The sequence below is a fragment of the Nilaparvata lugens genome, chromosome 4 (genome assembly GCF_014356525.2).
Source record: "Nilaparvata lugens isolate BPH chromosome 4, ASM1435652v1, whole genome shotgun sequence".
NCBI classification, from domain to species: domain Eukaryota; kingdom Metazoa; phylum Arthropoda; class Insecta; order Hemiptera; family Delphacidae; genus Nilaparvata; species Nilaparvata lugens.
This window is the reverse complement of record NC_052507.1, coordinates 7,362,072-7,383,440: the sequence shown is the minus strand read 5'-3', so window position 1 is coordinate 7,383,440 and position 21,369 is coordinate 7,362,072. Positions and strand designations below refer to the sequence as shown.

The following is a 21,369-nucleotide window of genomic DNA, read 5'->3' as shown; positions in this document are numbered from 1 at the left end:
GACAAGCTGGTGCTGAGAGCTGAGACTTTGCCTCAGGAAATCCAAACAACTTGGTCAGGGCTTATCCTGTCTTGTGGTCTTCGGTAAACTCCTATAAACCAAACTTGTTGTTGTCAAGTAGTATCAATCCACAGTTTCAAGCTGGAAGAGTGATCGTGTTGATGATTTGAAGCATCGCTTTTCAACAATTTGGAATATCTACGTCCTATTGTACTTGCAAAACTTTGAAAGAGAATGTTCAATCGTTCATTGATTCAAGCTGAAGAGTGATCGTGTTGATGATTTGAAGCATCGCTTTTCAACTATTTGAAATATCTACGTCCTATTGTATTTACAAAGCTTTGAAAGAGAATGTTCAATCGTTTATTGATTCAAGCTGAAGAGTGATCGTGTTGATGATTTGAAGCATCGCTTTTCAACTATTTGAAATATCTACGTCCTATTGTATTTACAAAGCTTTGAAAGAGAATGTTCAATCGTTTATTGATTCAAGCTGAAGAGTGATCATGTTGATGTTTTGAAGCATCGCTTTTCAACAATTTGGAATATCTACGTCCTATTGTACTTGCAAAACTTTTAAAGAGAATGTTCAATCGTTCATTGGTTCAAGCTGAAGAGTGATCGTGTTGATGATTTGAAGCATCGCTTTTCAACAATTTGGAATATCTACGTCGTATTGCACATGCTAAACTTTGAAAGAGAATGTTAAATCGTTCATTGATTCAAGCTGAAGAATGATCGTGTTGATGATTTGAAGGATCTCTTTTCAACTACCTATTTGAAATATCGATGTCGTATTGTACTTGCAAAGCTATGAAAGAAAATGTTCAATTGTTGATTGATTGAATTACTCTATGCAGATTACAATATATAAATGCTCATACGCGGATAAATAGCAAACTTTTGATAAAATAGAAATAATGTGAGTATAGGTTTGAGAATATTGAACAAAATAAGATAAAATAATGCTGTTTGAAACTACTATGATATAATATTGTTTGTATTTACGTAGGTTTAAACACCAGAGCAATCATTCTTGAAAGAGGATATCCATAAATATCTCTGTGCCAGTTTGAAAGAGAATGTTGAATATATATTACATATTATACTCATATTGATAGAGATCATGAATCAGAAATTATATATCATCATGGACCATGGATGGAATCCTATACTATTGAACGAGCAATAAATTTCTGTTTATATGTTCAGATGTTTAAATGTTTGGATGTTTAGATGTTGAGATGTTTGGATGTTTATATGTTTGTATTTCACCGGATCTCGAAAACGGCTCTAACGATTCTCACGAAACTCAGAACATGATAGGTTTATAATATAAAAGTTTGATTGCACTATTATATTCTTACATATAATATGATTATTACAGGTCTCATCCCTGAGAAAACTTGCTGAAGGACATTAAAATGATAATATTATTACTCATCCTTGGATAAACAGCTGATAATAACTATTTCGTCGTCTGTTGATGATGGAAGTGAGTGAGCGAGTTCATGTGTGTGGGACTGTGTCAAAATTATGAATCAGCTGTTGAACTTTTGTAATCATTCTATCAGCTACTTAGCACCGGTTTCAAAAAAACCGGTTAAATTTAAATCCTGATTAATTCCAGTAGAACCTATCAGATAAGCTATCTTTTAAAAATGGTCTTCTCTGAATTGGTTCACGTGATATTGATCAGGATTAAAATTTAACTGACTTCTGTGAGAGAAAGTTTTACATTCCTCTGGGAATTAATCTCAATCTACAGTGATTGGATAGAACCTTTGTGTATGAACTATAAATATATTATAATTTTTCCTCTCGTAATAGATTTTATATGCTTTTGTACTCCAGAGGTAAGCTTGGTGCCCGATATTCAGCTTCACATGGAGTCAAACTAGACCACATAAATGTGAGATCTAATAAGAGTTCAGATTTATTGAATACTCTAGTTATTTCCAAGGAGCGTATTGCAGAAGGAACATCCAAAATGAGCATTTACTTTTTTCAAATGTATAGATTTGTCAAATAAAATTTTGTATTCGTCAATAGTATGAAATATATTAAATCGACAATATATATAGGTACAGATAAATTATTAATGATTGATATTAAGCTTTGATTAACTTTGATCGATAATAGCTTTCAACTCTGTTAGCAAAATTGGATAGATATAAAAGCCGATTCCTGACAGCAGTTACTTGTTGAAATAGAACTCCTGTCATGGATGTTTCCCAAAAATGTTTCAAATATTTGAACTCCAAATATTTCATTTTCTCCAAATATTTCATGTTCTCCAAATATTTTTGTAAATATTGAAAGAGAAGTAAAAACATCGGCTGTTGCTGAAATGATTTCAATTTCAATGATTTCCAAATTCAATTCTTCAAGAGAATTGAATGGAATGTTGATACGTCTGGTGCTAGTTCAATACCTATCGATACAAGAATATTATTTTTCGAAAAAGTAGATAAGTAGAGATGAATCTATTTTCCAAAATAATTCAATTCCTCTCTAAAGATTTTTGGAAATATTGGAAGAGAAGTTACAACGTTCGCTGTGTGTGAAATGATTTACAAATTGGATTATTGAACGAGTTCTCAAAACGTTTGGTGTTAGTTGAATCCGTTGCAAACAGAATATTTTTGAAAAAGTGGATTACTAGAGATAGAGGCTACTCTACCATCAGTTGCAACAATTTAGTTACACGCTTATTGAAGCTAAAGCGCGCCAATTCGTTTTCCAATGACGTGTTGACAAAGTTTTCAGTTTAGCAGCAAATAACTCAATCGATGGCCACTGGACCATTAGAGCATTTTGTTTGCACCCGATTGTTTCATCTAAAAGTGCATCCAAACATAAATTCTCTGGATTTTTTGCACGCGAGTGTACAAATTTCTACATCCAGTGCGATGGATCGACTTCACGGATTTTGAACATTGATGCTATATTGAATGAATATTATTTTTTGTCAGATTGTTCAGAGCATATTTCACATCTTACCCGTGACAATTGAGAATTCTCTTGATTTAATATTCGGGTAAAAAAAGTAAATTCGTATGGCTTTTGTTGGTGGGGAGTCCCTTTCGGGAAGGTTCCACCGCCTGAATATATAATTTAAGCCGTCAATGGGCCTCACGACTGTCATACTTCAGCCGGGACCGACAGTTCAAATATTCGGGTTATTGTATGACTATTAAATTTGCTACTTGTGGGGACTCACTTCCACAATATATATTCATCATGAGTATGATAACCTTGTATTTGGGAACTTGAGATCACTCCATAATTGCATGTAATGTGATGCATCTAATTTATGGAATACATATCGTTAACCATACATTTCGAAATGATTATGATGGTATTCATGATTTGATAATGTATCAAATTAACTTCCGACTTGGGATGGACATGCGCAGAAGAGAAGGCATACAACGGCAGGGATACAACGGCTACTATGTTGCCGTTGTGTGCCGGCCAGCGTTCTCTAGTTTCCAGTGAGTATTCAAGCACTCATGTTAAACTTAGGAAGTTTCCTCTCTGCAATCACAGACTCGACTGACTCTATTCGACAGATTGACAACTACGCTTCCACCTATGACTCAATCCATTACTGCAATTGGCTGATCTCCCTCCATTTCTCTGCGCTACAAATTCCTCCAAGTCTGAAGAAAATTTGCATGGAGTATAGTGTAGAAAGTTTTATGCACGTTTCCTCTTAGAACAGTAATTTTCGATCAAATAATAATGATCTATGAGTGAACAGCAGTTTGTAACAGCTGTGCCTAGTTGAAAGTTGTCTGTATATTTTTGGCTTCAAAATTTTCTGAAATAACTTAATTTATTCAAAGTGCGGTGATATTAAGTGCAAATTTGACTATAATTTGGTATTTTAATCATTCTAAATTCAAAATTTCTAGCTGATATATATTCTTGGACAGAACTTTGAACTTTAAATTTCCTAAGTAAGAACATAACCTATTTTTTGGACATTTCATTATTTATCAAAATTTGGGAACAGAATAGTTTTCGGCTATGCCTGTTGTTCTATCCCGATCATATGATTTGTAATTATATCAACGAATAAATAACAATTAAATAATTAAATAAATAATTATGATGTTGATCATGACGATTAGAGCAAAGAATAATAATAATATCACTGTAAGCATCTAAATTAAACTTTATTTGTTTCAAAGTGCAAGAATAACAGATCAACATAAACTTTCATTCAAATAAACATTTAAATCAGTATAAAGTTCGCAGTATCAGATTCAGATTACAAACCAATACTTTCCCATCATATTGACGAGGGTGTATCATCTATGCTAACTAGATAATTCAACAAAGGCTATCTATAGGTGCAAACACCTCACACACCCTAACAATAACAAGAATATTGTTAATTCTGGTTTAGGTGTGCATAACTTTCACCCAACATAACAATATAACAGGAAAAAGATTCTTAATTCAGGTTCAGCAGTGTTCGATTCCCACCCTTTATCCAGATATAGGTCATAAACCGACACCACAACCCCTGCATAACATGGGCTTACTATGCCCACATCTCAATTCTTTGCTGGCACCAATTTTATGGGCATGGTACTCACTTCACACTGTCGGCATATGTATACAACCCATGATCTCCAATAGTGATGAACCCAATGCTTCCCATTCTGACGTGAATCTAAACCTATGCTTTCCAATGCTGAGGGAGAGAATCTAACCATAGTACATGGCCGTAATCCAGAATTCAGACTCGAGGTTTGTATGGCATCCATAGGTGACAGGGCTGTAGTTGTTAAAACCCCCGGTAGCCCACAGTGAATAATAATTATCAGCTTTGTGACATGCTTAAATCCGGTGGTGGGAGGGGGTAGTTCAATTTAGGGGAGAAGTAGGGTTAAGAGTGAGGTGGTGATGTAGAATCCGTTTTGGTGGGGGGTGAAATGAACGAGAGGGTAGGGGGGTAATGTATGGGCCGATAACAACTGCGCTCCCTTTTATGCTGTCGATAGAGCCCTGTTTATTGCCGTTTCGGCGGAATTCCAGTCCCCGATTGGATTTGGCGCGAAATTTATCATTTGTGCTGCATTCGATTCAGCGAAGATTATTGTGTCACAGTGGTTATTATCAGTGGTTGCATACTCTTGTTGGCGGATTGGTTGTTGTTAGTGAGGCGGAATTATTTTGATGTAATGAGAGAAAATTATTCTAGAAATTTGTTGATAGAGTTATTAATTTTAATCTATTTTAATGTGTGAGGAATTGCTGATCGATTAACCAAATAATTTACAGAAGGCAAATAATGATTCATTATAGATTTTGTTAAATTATTTAATCTATATTGGAGAGAATAATGTCATCGAGAATTATTCTAGAAATTTGTTGATAGAGTTATCAATTTGATCATTTATCTATTATCAAATATGGGAAATTGCTGATTGATTAACCACATAATTTACAGAAGGCATATTATAATAATGATTAATTATTATAGATTTTGTTGAAATTATTCAATTTATATTCCTTATTGAAGACTATAATGTCAATGATCATATTTATCATCAGTGATGATTCTTCTTCTTTATTCTTGAATGATTCATGAAACACGTATATAATAAAAATGGTAGGTAGAGAAAAAGTAAGGTAACCTTGTGCTATTCCTCTCCCAGATTTAGATGAGGTTACACATAGTCCGAAATGGGTCAAGTCTTGCAGTTGTTCACTTCACAAAATTTCCAGTCCTTAATTATATTTCACAAAGAATATTTAATTTAGATACTTATTTATCAAACTAGTTTATCATGAATTCGCCAACACTGAGCTTCAAGATCTAATGATAAATTTCAAATCAAATCAAATTTATCCACCAATTAACAACAGTGTTACGAGAGAAAAAATAAATATTTTTTTTTTATAAATAATTTCTGCTGATTCTAGTCTCATTCTCTTCAAAGGTTCGTGAGTGATGATTCATAGTGATTCAATGTCACTGGTTAAAAATAGTAATTTTTCTCATTTTTGGTAACTTGATATTTTTCAAGTAATCTAGACATTAATGAAACCTTATCACTGGTTATTCTACTTCTGTTTGGTAACTGAATGAATTTTCCAGATCGATACAAGAGATTTTGAAATTCTTATTTCCTAGCGCAATATTAATCGGTGAAAAACTATATTTTTTCTCATTCTTGGTACGTGAAAAATAATTTAAACATTCATGGAACCTTATCACAGGTTATTCTACTTCTGTTTGGTAACTGAATGAATTTTGTAGATCGATACAAGAGACTTTGAAATTCTTATCTTCTCGCGCAATAATCGGTGAGAGAACATGTATCAGTTATAACAAAGATTATTCAAAAACCCTCATATTGGAAATCATGAGGGAGACCTTTATATCATCTTTTTTTTTTCTCCATCTGTACCTTTATATCACATCTAACAACGATTTTTCAATAATCCTTGTATTGAATATCTATACTGGGTAGGATTTTGATTCCAATTATCAATGATTTTCTTCTTTTTTCGACTCTGAGAGCAAAAATATTGTTAAAGTCTTGTAGTTGTTCACCCCACAAAAATTTTCAGTCCTCAATTATTTCCACAAAATAAATTTAATTTAGATGCTTATTTATCAAACTAGTTTATCATGAATTCGCCAACACTGAGCTTCAAGATCCAATGATAAATTCCTCCTGAATCTAGTTTCATTCTTTTGAAAGGTTCGTACATTTCAAGGATTCATTACGATTAATTGTCACTTACTGTATTGAAAATTGTAGTTTTTCTCATTCTTAGTAAGTGGAAAAAGATCTAGACATTTATGAAACCTTATCACTGGTTTATTCTCCACCTGTTTAGTAACTGAATGAATTATTTTCGAGATCGATACAAGAGATTTTCGAATTCTTATTTTCTAGCGCAATAAACGGTGAGGGAACATGACTGTATTTTTCAATTCTATCAACGATTCTTCTCGGGAAATACAGCATACTTCAGCAACATGAAGCTTTTAAACAACAGGCTCATCAGTAGAAGCAGCAAGCTCAAGATTTAGGAAACCCTTATAAGACCTGTAGTTACCTATGGCTCTGAATCATGGACTTTGACTAAGGAAGACCAACATAATTAAAGTGTATTTGAACGAAAGGTGCTTAGAAAAGTGTAAGGTCCTGTTAAAGAAGGAGAACCAATGCTGAACTTGAACTATTAATAGAAGGCCGTAGTATAAGTGTATAAAGTGTATAAAGCCGTAGTATAAAGTGTATTTGAACGAAAGGTGCTTAGAAAAGTGTACGGTCCTGTTAAAGAAGGAGAACCAATGCTGAACTTGAACTATCAATAAAAGGCCGTAGTATAGTACGCTTCATAAAGGCACAGAGACTAAGGTGGTTCGGACATATTTATAAGATGGATGAAACCAGAATGCCAAAAATAGTGCTTAAAGAGAAGCTTTACTCAAGAAGAAAACAAGGCAGACCAAGAATACGATGGGGAGATGAGATAAGGGATGATTTGATAAGGATGGGTTATAGAGGATGGAGAGGATTTATGATGGATAGAAACGTTTGGAGGAATGTTGTGGAGGAGGCCAAAGCACACAATGGGCTGTAGAGCTATAGAAAAAAAAACGATTCTTCGAAGACCCTCATATTGAAAATCATAAGAAAGATTCCTATATCAGTTCTATCAACGATTTTTTTTTTCAAATCATTGTATTGAATATACTGGGTGAGATCATGGTTCCAGTTATCAATTATTTTCTGTGATTTTTTCGACTCTGAGAGCAAATATTGTTTCTTAATCACTGGTAAGACCTACAACGAATAGAAATTCAGATCACTCGATTTTTCTCCGTGTATCACCGCCCCAGGGACTAACCCTAATAGGCTTAAAGTAATCTATTCTCAGGAAAAATACATCATACCGTCCTCGCCTAATTGTTGACGAAGTTTTTCTCGGGAAAAGTAATCATTCTGTGTAAAACTTTCATGGTTGAAATAAAATTTCTCGTAATCTGATTATGGAAAGCGGGGTTGAAAGTTCGAACCAACCTTCGTCCAGAAATACAGCATTTAGTTATGCACTGATGAGTTGGGAGACAATTTAATAATTAATAATCCACAAAAACTTCACGGTCTTCAAATATCTTTCTTAATCGGATGCTGGAGGTCTTCTAAAAACTCTCATGTTGTACAATACATGAGAGATGGATTTCAGGGTGGAAAAAAGGTACTGTCTCAGGTTTGAAAACTAAAAACTCATCTCATGTTGGAATACATAAAGCATAAATTACAGCATTACAGGGTAAAACAAATGTTCTGTCTCAGAAGATTAATCTCAGGTTTCAAAAAAAAATCTGTTTGTTTCTATCATCTGTCTTATATTTGTTTTTTTATCCTGTTGGAATTTAAAATTGGTCAACAAACAAATTTAGTAAAATGCATTTTGTGTTTGAGTCAATCAATCATTCTATAATCATTGAAAAAAATTCAAGGAAAACCCTAGTATAGTGAGTTCCACGTTGTAATGGCAGTGTTTGATTAGCAATGGTATTGCTGTCCTTGTCTATCATTCAACAAAACGGATAGCAATATCTCATTCTCACTTTGCTCTGTTGCCTAATTGTCTTTCAACAATGTGAAATTCATAATTAATAAACAAATTATTTCATCTTAATTATGGAAATTCATTATGAAATTATTTAAAAATATAATTCCGTGCTTAATAAAATATATTTGATTATTTCAAACGAGAATAAACAGTTAATATTACATCAATAAACCTGTATCAGCTACCGTCTTTAGAAGGCATTGACAAGACAAAGGATCGGCAACGTTGTTCTCCAATCTTTCTCCACTGCCATTATAACATGGACCTCAAAATAGGTAGGTCATCTAATTACAACATGATCAGAACTAAAATATAAGTGTATTATCGAATTTTGTGAGTATGAATTTGTAGGAGTTAAAACAAATTGAATTGGATGTAGCTATCCTTACAGTGTATGGATGTTACTATTAGTTATACAAATCTTTGATCAGTCTAAATCTATCTATCTCTGATAAATCTTAATCTATCTTAACAATGTTTGGATGATACTGTATGAGTTATACAAATCTCTGATTAAGTGGGCTAAAATTTTATTCAATTCAATATTAAATATATGCTGGCGTCAAAAACTGTATTATCTGAAGTGAGGAATCTCCTTGGGTCTCTACGAGAGAGTTGATATTACTATTGAATTTGAATAGTTTAAAGGATGTACATATTCGGATATAAGACTAACTCACTAACTTAGGCACAGTATGAAAAGTTAGTCATTATTCTTGTAACGCGTGCTTGATCCTACCAATTTCAAGATCATTATCCATAGTGAAAGCTTCATGAACAGACTGTGGATTTATTTTCTCTCCATTCATATATTGTCCAAATGAAATCATTCTTATGGATTGTGAGTTGCAGAAGATGAAAGCCTCCCTTCAAAGTTTGCATGACAGATACCTGCTGACAGGATCAATCGATGACAAATACAGGTTTCAAGAGTCAAAGAAAACCTATGACATTGAAGTGAAGAGGATGAGAACGGGTCACACAATGAACAAAATAAGAAACTCAAAAGGCAAAACCAAAGAGCTGTGGAAAACTGTAAGTGGAAAATATTCGAATATGTTTATGATAATTTGCACAAAAATGCACCACCGTAGAATGACTTCATCTAACGAAACCAATCAACTAATCCGACAACAGTGCAATGACATCATTGTGCCCATGATCTTTTTACACATAATTCAGTATTTAATGTTAAAAAAAATAAATAAAATATAGATAACGTTGAATATAGTTTTCTAGTCAATGTAAAAACCGTGCATTAATGTGTAACCACCGTAAAGCCCCGCACACACACATCGAGTTTTGTTCGTACGATATTTTGCCGTCCTTATGAATTCTATCAGATTAAACGGGACTTGACATACATCATCTGTTTGAAATCATCTGTTCAATCTTATAGAATTCATAAGGACGTCAAAAAATCGTACGAACAAAAATCGATGTGTGTGTGCGAGGTTTCAGGGTTATTATGAAGAACTGAAATAAACTGAACTGGATGAACCTTCTCATGAAATAGAATTATAATATAAATTATGAATTAATCGGGGCATTGAGCTTCGCTTGTTATTTATTTATAAACTATTGATAAACAGAACACAATTCTTTAAAATTATTGGGGAAGGACTAACAGACACATCCCGAAACTGTTTCTTCCCCGAATTTTGATTTATACACTATAAATAGTCCAGAAAGTAGATTATGTTCCATACACTTGATTTCAGGTTCAATTTTCAGTCCAAACATTAAAAAAAGAAGTTCTAATTCAGATTATTTACAAACCAAATCGAATAACACTCACTAATCACTTAAAATTGTCAAATGATGATCAACTTTGAAATCTGTGATATACTCTAGTTTAGAATGATTATCATGTCATGTCAACAAATCAGATTATGTTAATCAAATCGATTAAAAATTGTCTAGCAAGATAAAATTTATCGCTGATTGATTATGATTACACAGCTGAAAATAACTCTGTCTCTCTCCCACACAGGCACATGCATCTTCTGTTATCAAGAGACGACGAAATTATCATCTGTTTTCCAAGGATGAAATATCCTTTTAATGTCGTTCAGCGAGTTTTCCAAAGAATGAGACCTAGTGCAATCGAATCTTTATATTATAAACCTACTATGTTCCAAATTTCGTGAAAATCGTTACAGCATTATTTTTTATTCTAATCATTTTTTTTTCTAATTACAAGCTGAATGTGAGTCGGAACAGGCAATAGCCTAATCCCTGATTGAAAGAAGAAGAAGATCGTTAGAGCAGTCTTCGAGATCCGTGAAACATAAATAACCAGATATATACAGAAATTGCTCGCCTAATATAATAGGATAGAGTTTGTAAGAACGGCAAATATGATATAATAGATCAAAAATCGATGTGTATGCGAGGCTTCAGGGTCATTATGGAGAACTGAAATACAATTCTTTTATTCGTTCATTCATTCATTCATTATTTATACAATAAGTACATTAACAAAATGATAGGGAGAGGAAAAATAAGGCTACCTCATGCTATTCCTCTCACTAATCAAACTAACTGAATAAACTTTCTCATAAAATCAGATTATATTTACATTCGCTTGAATAAAACTTCGCTATTTTTCAACGAAAGATATTTTTCTTAGAAGTTCCCACTTCTACACAACTCCTCATTGTACTGAGAAGAAAAAAATCGAAAAAATACCAATATGAAGGAAGCATGTGTTGGTTAAATTTTTCATCAGCAACACTACAGTATCGTATTTTAGAACGTAGAAAGCGTTCCGAATAGCATAACACGATAGGTTAGGTGGAGGGGAGGCGCCATTGCTTGAATTAGATTTTTAAATACGATCGCTAGCTGAGAATAAATATCGAAAAAAGGCCTCGTTTCAAAAGGGAGAAGCCAATAAAGTTGTGAGGGAGACTGGTCGTTTGTAGGTATGGTGCGGAGGGGTTGGTTATAGTGATCCAGAGAGTGTGTGTGTGTATGTACACAGGGTGCATAAAATATGAAGTTTATCGTAGTAGGTACAGGAAATGGACTGGCTCGTATATAGCAGGTCCGGAGATGGTGTGGAAAATTATTGATAGGAAATATTCTTGGGGTAGAAGGTTTGAGGGGGAGAATTTAGGGGGTTGTCTGGCCAACGATCTTAAATTCGAAGCCGTCGACAACAATAATAATTAAGGAGGAGGAATTCCAAGGATTCAAGACAGATACCTTTGTTTCAAAGATACAGAACAGATTAATTCATTCCCTAAATGATTCTATTCCTTCTCATGACACATTCTGCTTTAACGCTCCTACTTCCCCTTCTTCCCACCACTTCCCTCACTTCCTCCACTTCACATATTTTCCCCTACTTCATCTACGTCCCCCACTTCCCCTATTTCCTCCACTTCCCTTACTCCCCCTACTTCCCCTATTCCACCTACTTCCTCTATTTTCTCCTACTTCCTCCTACTCTCCAACCACCACTACTTCTCCCTTCTTCCCATACTTCCCCTAATTTCCCCTACTTCTTCTACTTCTGCTACTCTCCCTACTTCACCTATCTCCTCCACTTCTCCTACTTCCCCTTCTTCCCCTACTCCCCCTACTTCCTCCACTTCCTCTACTTTCCCCTACTTCTTCTACTTCTCCTACTCTCCCTACTTCACCTATTTTCCCCTATTTCCTCTACTTCTTCTATTTCTCTTACTCCCACTTCCCCTACTTCCCCTTCTTCCACTACTTCCTCCACTTCCTCTACTTTCCCCTACTTCTTCTACTTCACCTACTCTCCCTACTTCACCTATTTCCTCTACTTCTTTCATTTCTCTTACTTCCTCCAGCACTCCTACTCCTCCTACTTCCCCTTCTTCCACTACTTCCTCCACTCCCTCTACTTTCCCCTACTTCTTCTACTTCTCCTACTCTCCCTACTCCACCTATCTCCTCTACTTCTCCTACTTCCCCTTCTTCCCCTACTTCCTCCACTTCCTCTACTTTTCCCTACTTCCCCCTACTTCTTCTACTTCTCCTACTCTCCCTACTCCACCTATTTCCTTTACTTCTTCTATTTCTCCTACTTCCTCCACCACTCCTACTTCCTCCACCATCCCTACTTCTCCTACTTTCCCTACCCATCACTTCCCTCACTTCCCTCCCAACAACCCATACTTCTCATTGTGCGTGTTCAGCCCGATTGTTCCCTACTTCCCTACTTCTCCCTACTTTCCCCCACTTCCCTCCCACCACCCCATACTTCCCATTGTGCGTGTTTCATCTGATTGTTGTAAATCTATTTCCATTCAAACACCTGCTTTCCTGATGAGGCCACCTCAACCAATCGCAACCCGACTGGAATCAGTGTTACGCACCAATTAGCAATTCGTATAATCCGTCTGAAGTAGACCTCTTATCTGTTCCGATCGGATATCATTCCGCTCACCACCTCTGTTTTGTTTCATTCGAGATGGAACTTCGAACTGGAGAATCAGATGATGGTTTGCACTAAGCGGAATCAATCAATTTTGATTTGAGATCAGAGGTAGAAGATGCGGTAGGATAAAGTTGATGTCGGTAATGATCTTGTTATGGTGGAAATATAATTCTCAACAATGACAGTGCAACTAGTGCGCAAAGTGACAGTTTGCTGCACCGAAAGAAACGTTTACACACGAGCCATAGGCGAGTGCGGAATGGTTTCTTGAGTGCAGCAGAGGAACTTTGCGCATCTATTTCACATTAAATTTTTCCTACAGTTACCATTGAATAAGAAAAGTGGGTAATTATCGGTAAAATGAAGTTTGAAATCCATCAAATGTCTGTCTGTGTGATGCTGTTATTAATAACAACCTCAATCCATTTAAAAATTGATAATCCAATTGAAGTTGAAAATTCTCAGCCAAATATCTCATTTTCATTCATTCAAGAATCAGAAAGAATACAGATAGAACGAAAAATTTGCATTCAAAATACATGCCAACAGCTGATTGGGATGGCTGAACCGACAAGCGCACGACCTAGTGGGAAGAATTGTACATAAGTTTGTTTCATCAAGCTAAAAAGTACTGAAACAGGATTCAGAAATTTAGACACTTGCTCAAATTACCGAGAAAAATGCTCAAAGTAAACTTGAAAATATTTATAAAAATAACATAGACGACAGAGAATATTTATTGTAGTATTCTTTTGTTTTTTTATTCATATCGATATCGAACGGTAATCATTTAACCTCAAAATTCGAATTTTATAATGTATATTTGCTACTTTACTCATTGCTTGCAGTTGAGATAATGATAATCAATAGAAAAGAACTATTATTTATTATTAAATGATGAGAATTCGTAAACAATGATTATTTAATTATGATTTAGATGAACATTATTCTTGTTTTGGATTTCTAGATTGGGATTTTATCATAAATGTAGGGTAGCCATTGAAATGATTCTTATCTAAATACAACCACAGTCATTTCCAACTTAATTTTTGTTTTCGTGCACTAATCCTCCATTTATAACCGAGTACGCGACACCAACTATTTTGTGTCGCCATGTTGCAAATCTGGAGTACGCAAAGTAATCACTTTGCGCACTAATGTGGAAAAGTGATTCTTTGCGTTCTGTATAATCAGTGCAGGAATGGTTACTTTTCAAGGAAACTGTAGGAAAAATTATTTTTCCCACTATCCAATCGCCAAGCTACTCATTTGTTAACTGTTAATTTTTCTATTGTTCATTTTCATCCTTCAATTCATTTTCCAACGCTTCACGTTCATTTTCTAACTGTTCGTTGTGTCAGTTGATTATTTTTGAGATGTCTAATAGCTGATAACTCACTTCTAATTTATTACATGTCAATGAATTATGAGTAAATAATGGAGTCAGCACATCAATGGGTAGGATCATTTTGCATGCAAAATAGGTCCGAACACTCCATCAAACTCAATTGATGTCAAATATGTTCTTTGCACACGTAACTTTCTCAATATTCAGTATTCCTTTATTTTTTGACAAATAGTCCTTGACGGTTTCCTATACTCTTTAAAGAGTCTCCAGGGAGAAAATTTAATCAAATCGAATCAAAGGTTAAAAGAACACTTAGTGGTCTCAAGTTTTTGCCAAGAGGAATTGAACATTTACAAATTTCTATGATATTTTAACTGTTTCTGCTAAAATTTAGAAATCTATTAACTCTTTACAGGTTATATTGGGAAAATAAAGTCTTCATCGATGGAAATTGTGTCTTTTGACTCGAATTCCACTATAATTCCAATGAAGAGAATGTATTTCCGTCTTGCACACCAAGACTTGCATTCCTTGTAAATTAAAAATACGGCCTTTGTTCAAGGTTCCAAGGTATTAGTCGGATTCAAATCCTCACAGATTAAAGACTTTTGCATAACTGATGACTATCACTGTAAACATTATACTGGGAGTATAATTTTTTATTACGTAAAACCTGGGAGTTTTTATGAACTTTGAAAGCTCAACTTCTATCAAAACAAAGATTGTTCAGTTTTCATCTGTGCTTAACGAAAACGTGAATTGAATCGGACATATATAAGACACAAGTGAAGAGAATAGATACGGGAGTAAAAAATGAGTGATAGCAAAGATTTTGCAAACATACAAGTGAACATGATTTATATTGAGCCGTATATTATATTTTCCACGATGAAAGGTATAGCTTGGTATCTTGAGTATTTAATTGAATAAGGCAAGGCAAATCAGAACGAAACTAAGGTGCATGACTCTGAGGCTTTCTACTACAGTAGTCATATTGAGAGTAACTTTCAAGCTAATATTTTCCCCCAATATATTTATCTAATTTCACCCATTTCCCATATCAATATGTAATTTCGGGGCACCGAGCATTGCTCGTTATTTGTTTATGAACTATTGATAAACAGAACACAAAACTCTTTGAAATGATTGGGGAAGGACTAACAGGCACAGCCCGAAATTGTTTCTTCCCCGAATTTTGATTTATATACCATAAATAGTCCGGAGAGTAGGTTATGTTGCATACCCTTGAATTCAGGTTTAATTTTCAGTCCAAACATTCAAAAACAAAAAAGTTCTAACATAGATTATTTACAAACCAAATTGAATAACAAAATAACACTCACTAATCACTCAAAATTGTCAAATAATGAATAACTTTGAAAATTACGATATACTCCAGTTTAGAATGATTATCATGTTATGTCAACGAATCAGATTATTTTAATCAAGTCGCTTAAAATTTCTCGCACAGCTAGAAATAATTCTGTCTCTCTCCCACACACGCATCTTCTGTTTCGACAGACGACGAAATTTTCATATGTTTTTCCAAGGATGAATAATTGTTATCCTTTTCATGTCCTTTGCGAGTTTTCCCAGGGATGAGACCTGTGCAATCGAATTTTTGTATCATAAACCTACTATGTTTCAAATTCCGTGAAAATCGTTAGAGCCGTTTTCGAGATCCGTTGAACATAAATAACCAGATAACCAGATATAAAAATAACCAGATATACAGAAATCACTCGCTTAATATAATAGGATATTCGCAGTTCCACGAATAAAAAGATAAATCGGACATCAAGTAATCATCATGTTGAACTCTAAAACGAATAGTCACTCTCCCAAATCCCCAAATCGTGGTTTCTGCAAGGAAATATAGTGACAGACCAATTAGGCCGCATTAGCCTAATTTCCATGATGGCCGCCCACCTGAATGCATAACTATCAGCTGCAATTGGTCAATTAAAAATACTCTGCGCTCCATTTGAAAATTCACTTTGGACAGTTGATTTGAAGCCAGTCTTTCCAATGCTAATCCGACGATAACGAAGCAAACCGTCTATTATGTGGAATACTGGTGGATCACCACTGAACACCTCTCACTCTACCCTCTACTCTTCTCACTCTACCCTCTACCCTTCACTCTACAATACCCTCTACCCTACCCTCTACCCTACCCTCTACTCTACCCTCTAACATCTACCATCCACCCTCCACCCACTATCTCCTATCAACCCTTCCTCCAGCATCCACCCTTTAATCCTCTCCTACAGTCATTGCTAATTGCGAGTGAAATTGAAAAGCTTGGAGAAGCGTTAATGAGTCGGAACCCGTAGGAAAGAATAGAACTTGTTTGATAATATGGCGATTGCAGAAGGAGAAATAGTTGGAATGAACTTTGAAAAAGTGTGCATCGAACAATGCTCAATCAACCTGCACTGATTGGTTTCCTGGGTTTTTCTGTCGTGATGAAACTGTTCTCTTGAGAGAAGAGCTCGCTACTGCTGCTCTCTGTGACTTAGTTTTGCATGAGGGATTAGAGGATTCGAAAACTTACAACTGTAATTTACTGCTTGCCTTCACTGAAATATATAATAGACGAATAGGAAAAAAACTACTCGGTTTATGAGTAGGTGCAAAAAATGATAACAAAAATGAGAGAAAAGAATAATTAACACTCTCAATATTATGGTAACATAATATTGGGCTATTTCAGATGAAAAAATATATTTTAAAAATCAATAATTACACATAAAAAACCAACTTCTAAGATTCTTAAATAAATAAATATGATTTCATCAGACAACATATGAACGCTACTCGCTTGACATCAAGAATTCAATCTTTGTGGTCGGACATAATAGTGAAATGGATTTTTTCATCTCTTTAGAGACTTGAAAATGGCATGAATGTTGAAACATGTTGTGATAAAATAATTCAAAAAAGGGTACTGAGATTTTTATATCTATTAATTTAATGAAATGAATCTTAAAATTCACCTACCGTTTGAGATACCCCTCAGCTTGACATCCACTGATAGACGACTTTACAAATTAAGATAAAAGATTTTATATCTGAGCTAATGAATCGGCTGAAGCCTGTCTTTACTAATACTAGGCCTACAAATCTTTTTTTAATCTGCGGGAACAGCGACAGAAAAAGCTGTATTATGAGAAAAGGCAAGCCTTTCCTCACCAATAGTTCAGACGGACTTTACTATGAGTCCTATTAAACGAGATCTCCTCCAAAAACGATAATTTTGGGGTAGGCCTATAAAAAACTATCAGTCAATGCCAAACATAAAGGTGTGTACAGATTTACGGGCCGCGAACATGAGCAATTCACTTTTAATCAGCTGATGCCAAGCTCTTTATTGAATGAAAAAGATTGTCAATCTCTGATAAACTCAGGGTTTATCAGAGATTGACAATGGTGTAATAACCGTAACCGGTCTTTCTAATTATCAATAAATCAGTGGTTTTTTGACAATTTCTTAGTCTTTTTGATTCAATATGAATAATTACCACAATATCAACTTCTCAACTACACAAAAAAAGCCAAGCTTTTTATATCTGTATCTTACCGTTTCTGTAAAAATACAGATATAGTCAGCTGATTAAAATAGAATTGCTCATGTTTGCGGCGCGTATATCTGTACGCACCTTTAGAGTCACCTCGATTATACATTCAATAATATTTTTTATCTATCGCTCGAGCGCACATTTGATATTAAAAAGAAAAAGATGCTAAGGTTATTATTGAAAACAAAATAATAAACAACCTTTCTGTCGATGACAAGTGAAATACTATTCATTTAATTATTTAGAATTGAATCACAGATGAAATAACTCAGCAACAATTTGGAGAGAAATTTAAATTCATTTGCTCCAGAAAAAAATGTTTAGTGGTAAAATGTCTTCACAAAAATGTGAACAGACTCACCTCCGGTTGCGATGCATGCTATCTCGAGTGAGGCTCCCTCAGAATAGGGCCCAAGAATGTAATGCTGAATATGGACGCCATTAGAGTCTACCACGCTCAATCTCTCTGGAGGAACTGCGAATGAAAGAAATAACTATTATTAGCATGATCAAACTGTATATAACAATAACAATAACAAAGCAATAACAGCAATAACAAATTGCTCCAAATACTCAACTCCACAAATATTCAATAATGTATTCATGTTCATATTAAAGTACAAAAATACAATAGAATTTGACGTGACTGGAAAATAATATGAAATAAAAAAATATAAAATAACAGTTCAAAAATTGAGTGCTGGTTGCACAAAATCCTGTTAAATTTTAACCGTGATTAATTCCACAAGAACCAATCAGAGTACCGTCTTTTCAAAGCCGCATTCTTTGATTGGTTCTTGTGGAATGGATCACGATCAAAATTTAACCGACTGTTGTGCAACCGGACCTGAGAGTCTAACAATCAAGAGAACCCGAGTTCGAATCTCAACCTGTGCAAAAAGTTTTTGACCACAGCACAATCACATAGATACGGCCACCCTGTCTTTCAGAGGAGACGATAAGCCATCGGTCCCGATCACCTAAAAAGTAGTTGTCGCATCTCTCATCATCATCCCTGATGAGCACCTTAAATTGTTGGTCCCGGCTGAAATATGACAGTCGTATGGCCTATTGACGGCTTAAATTATAATATATTCAGGCGCTGGGACCTTCCCACAAGGGACTCCCCACCAACAAAAGCCACACGAATTCACTTTTTATCATCATCCCTCTCACTCATTTCCCACGCACAAGCCTAAGAGCTTATGTGGGCATCACCCTCAGTATCATTATTATTTTATTTTCTGTAATAAACTTCCTTCTTCTGCGATGAGTACCAGGACGAAGGAAAAAGGAAAAAATACTTTGATCACAATATTTATTTCACTCTATCATAGTTCTCTTGTCATATGGATGATAAGAAACTTGTTGTCACCAATAAATTTCAATCCCTCATATCCCAAGAAGTTTCTTCCATAATTACAGCTTTCAAATTAGCAGACCAATAGGCCTACTTATTCTAGGTTTCCTTTCATCAGTTTCCATTGGAAATAGTCAGCTCAGAATAATTTCCAATTGATCATTACGATACAGTGTCATCCATTCAAATAATGATTTAATTACACAATATTCCAAATAATGAACCCAAGGCATTTACGAAAATAGAGAGCTCCATTCCATAGCGGAACAAACATTGAATTCAGTTCACTACTTGTTAGGCTTACTTGTTAGGCAAGCGTCGAATCGGAAATAATTGTGCATATAAATCTGCGTATTGCTGATATGAGAAGAACAAACTAATATTCACGTTTGAAAACACACCAATGTACCCTGCAAAATATTCCCGTATCGTGGAACAATAAGCCTACATTATGGAAAACACAAACAAATAATATTGCATGTGTTGAATAAGTAGTGTTGTTTTATGAAACAATAGGCCGCTGGGAAAATCCAATCAAATAATTGCTCTGTGTAGTACAGTCCGGTTATTGTCGACAAATTCTCGATTTCTAAACATTCCTCATTAATAAAACTCATTGAATAATGTGCTCCTATTTTGAATGGATCATTTCAACAAACTTTCAAATAAAGTTACACTCGTATATTGAGTGGAAGCAGTAATTGATGGATAGAGTTGTACAATCAGCAATTTTCCCAACAATGAGCAATTGTCGCAAGTATTTACAAATTTGACGTGAATAATAATAATTGTGAACCGTTCAATTAGCAAATTTTCATAGCAACACAATAATGAACCATTGTCACGAGTATTTACAAATTTGGTATGAATAATAATATTGTGAACCGCTCAATTAGCAAATCTTCATAGCAACACAATAATGAACAATTGTCACGAGTAATTACAAACTTGGAATGAATAATAATTGTGAAGCAGTAACGATAATTATTATGTTGACAGAATACGTAGGAATGAAGTATGATGTATGAGCAATGAATGGGCTATAATTATTATAATTAGGGATATATCGTTCAACTTCCTCATTGATACAGAAGCTGGGAGGTTGATTTTCCAGAATATGTTTTGATATGATCAATCCTATTCTCTCATTGACAGACGAACTGATTGGTGGAATTTCCAGCATTCAATTCGACCAGAGAGTATGGAAAGTGATTTTGAATTAGGCCTACATTCAACTCTATATCCATGTAATATTCTATATTACAATCTGTACTTTCTGGATTTGTATCTTCTATTCAACTTGCTTATTTGCATGAAATGAGTTAAGTGACACATAACCTAGCTACATTTGGACTGTTGTATAAATTAGAATTGGAACCGTTTTGGGCTTATAAGCCTGTGGTACTTTTCTATAAGTTGTGTAATTCTGATGATTAAATAAATAAATATTCCAGATAGCTCATGTTAATCATATAGCGATTATTCTGTGCAAAAATTAATTACAGTACAGATGATTACTGAATTACTATTAGTTTTCAAAATTTACAGTTGAGAGAGAAAGACAGTTTGTTATTTCGGAACATCTTTCTCGCTCTCAGCATCTCTTGAACAAAAATGTTCTTGGAATGACGAGAGTCTCTTGTTTTGTAGACAAAATTGACTCGACATTATTATCACCTGGTCATATGGGACATATATATTAATTATATTATTTATTTCATATTGATCAGGATTTTAGTGCTTTTGAATTAAAAGTTCAATGAACAGTATTTTGTCTTTGAACAATCATTTTTACTTTCCTTGCCCTATTACCATTGGTGAGGAAAGTATTGCCACGGAATAAGCATAAAGTGTTTCTTTCCTCTGTGGTATTGCTTTCCGAAAAAAATTAAGGTACCCCAATTTCTTAATTGCTATACGTTTCAAGGTCCCCTGAGTCCAAAAAAGTGTTTTTTAGACATTGGTCGTATGTGTGTGTGTATGAGTGTATGTGCGTCTGTATACACGATATCTCATCTCCCAATTAACGGAATGACTTGAAATTTGG

At 34.6% G+C, this 21,369-nt stretch overlaps 1 protein-coding gene across 1 annotated transcript in view; it reads right to left on the bottom strand.

Annotated features, from left to right (window-relative positions):
• LOC120350798 (hemicentin-2-like) overlaps positions 1 to 21,369 on the bottom strand; it is a 228,886-nt gene that overhangs the window by 128,867 nt on the left and 78,650 nt on the right. The window contains exon 4 of the mRNA XM_039425661.1: positions 18,324 to 18,437. Coding sequence (XP_039281595.1) covers positions 18,324 to 18,437 — 114 coding nt within the window. The remainder of the gene's footprint in view (positions 1 to 18,323; positions 18,438 to 21,369) is intronic.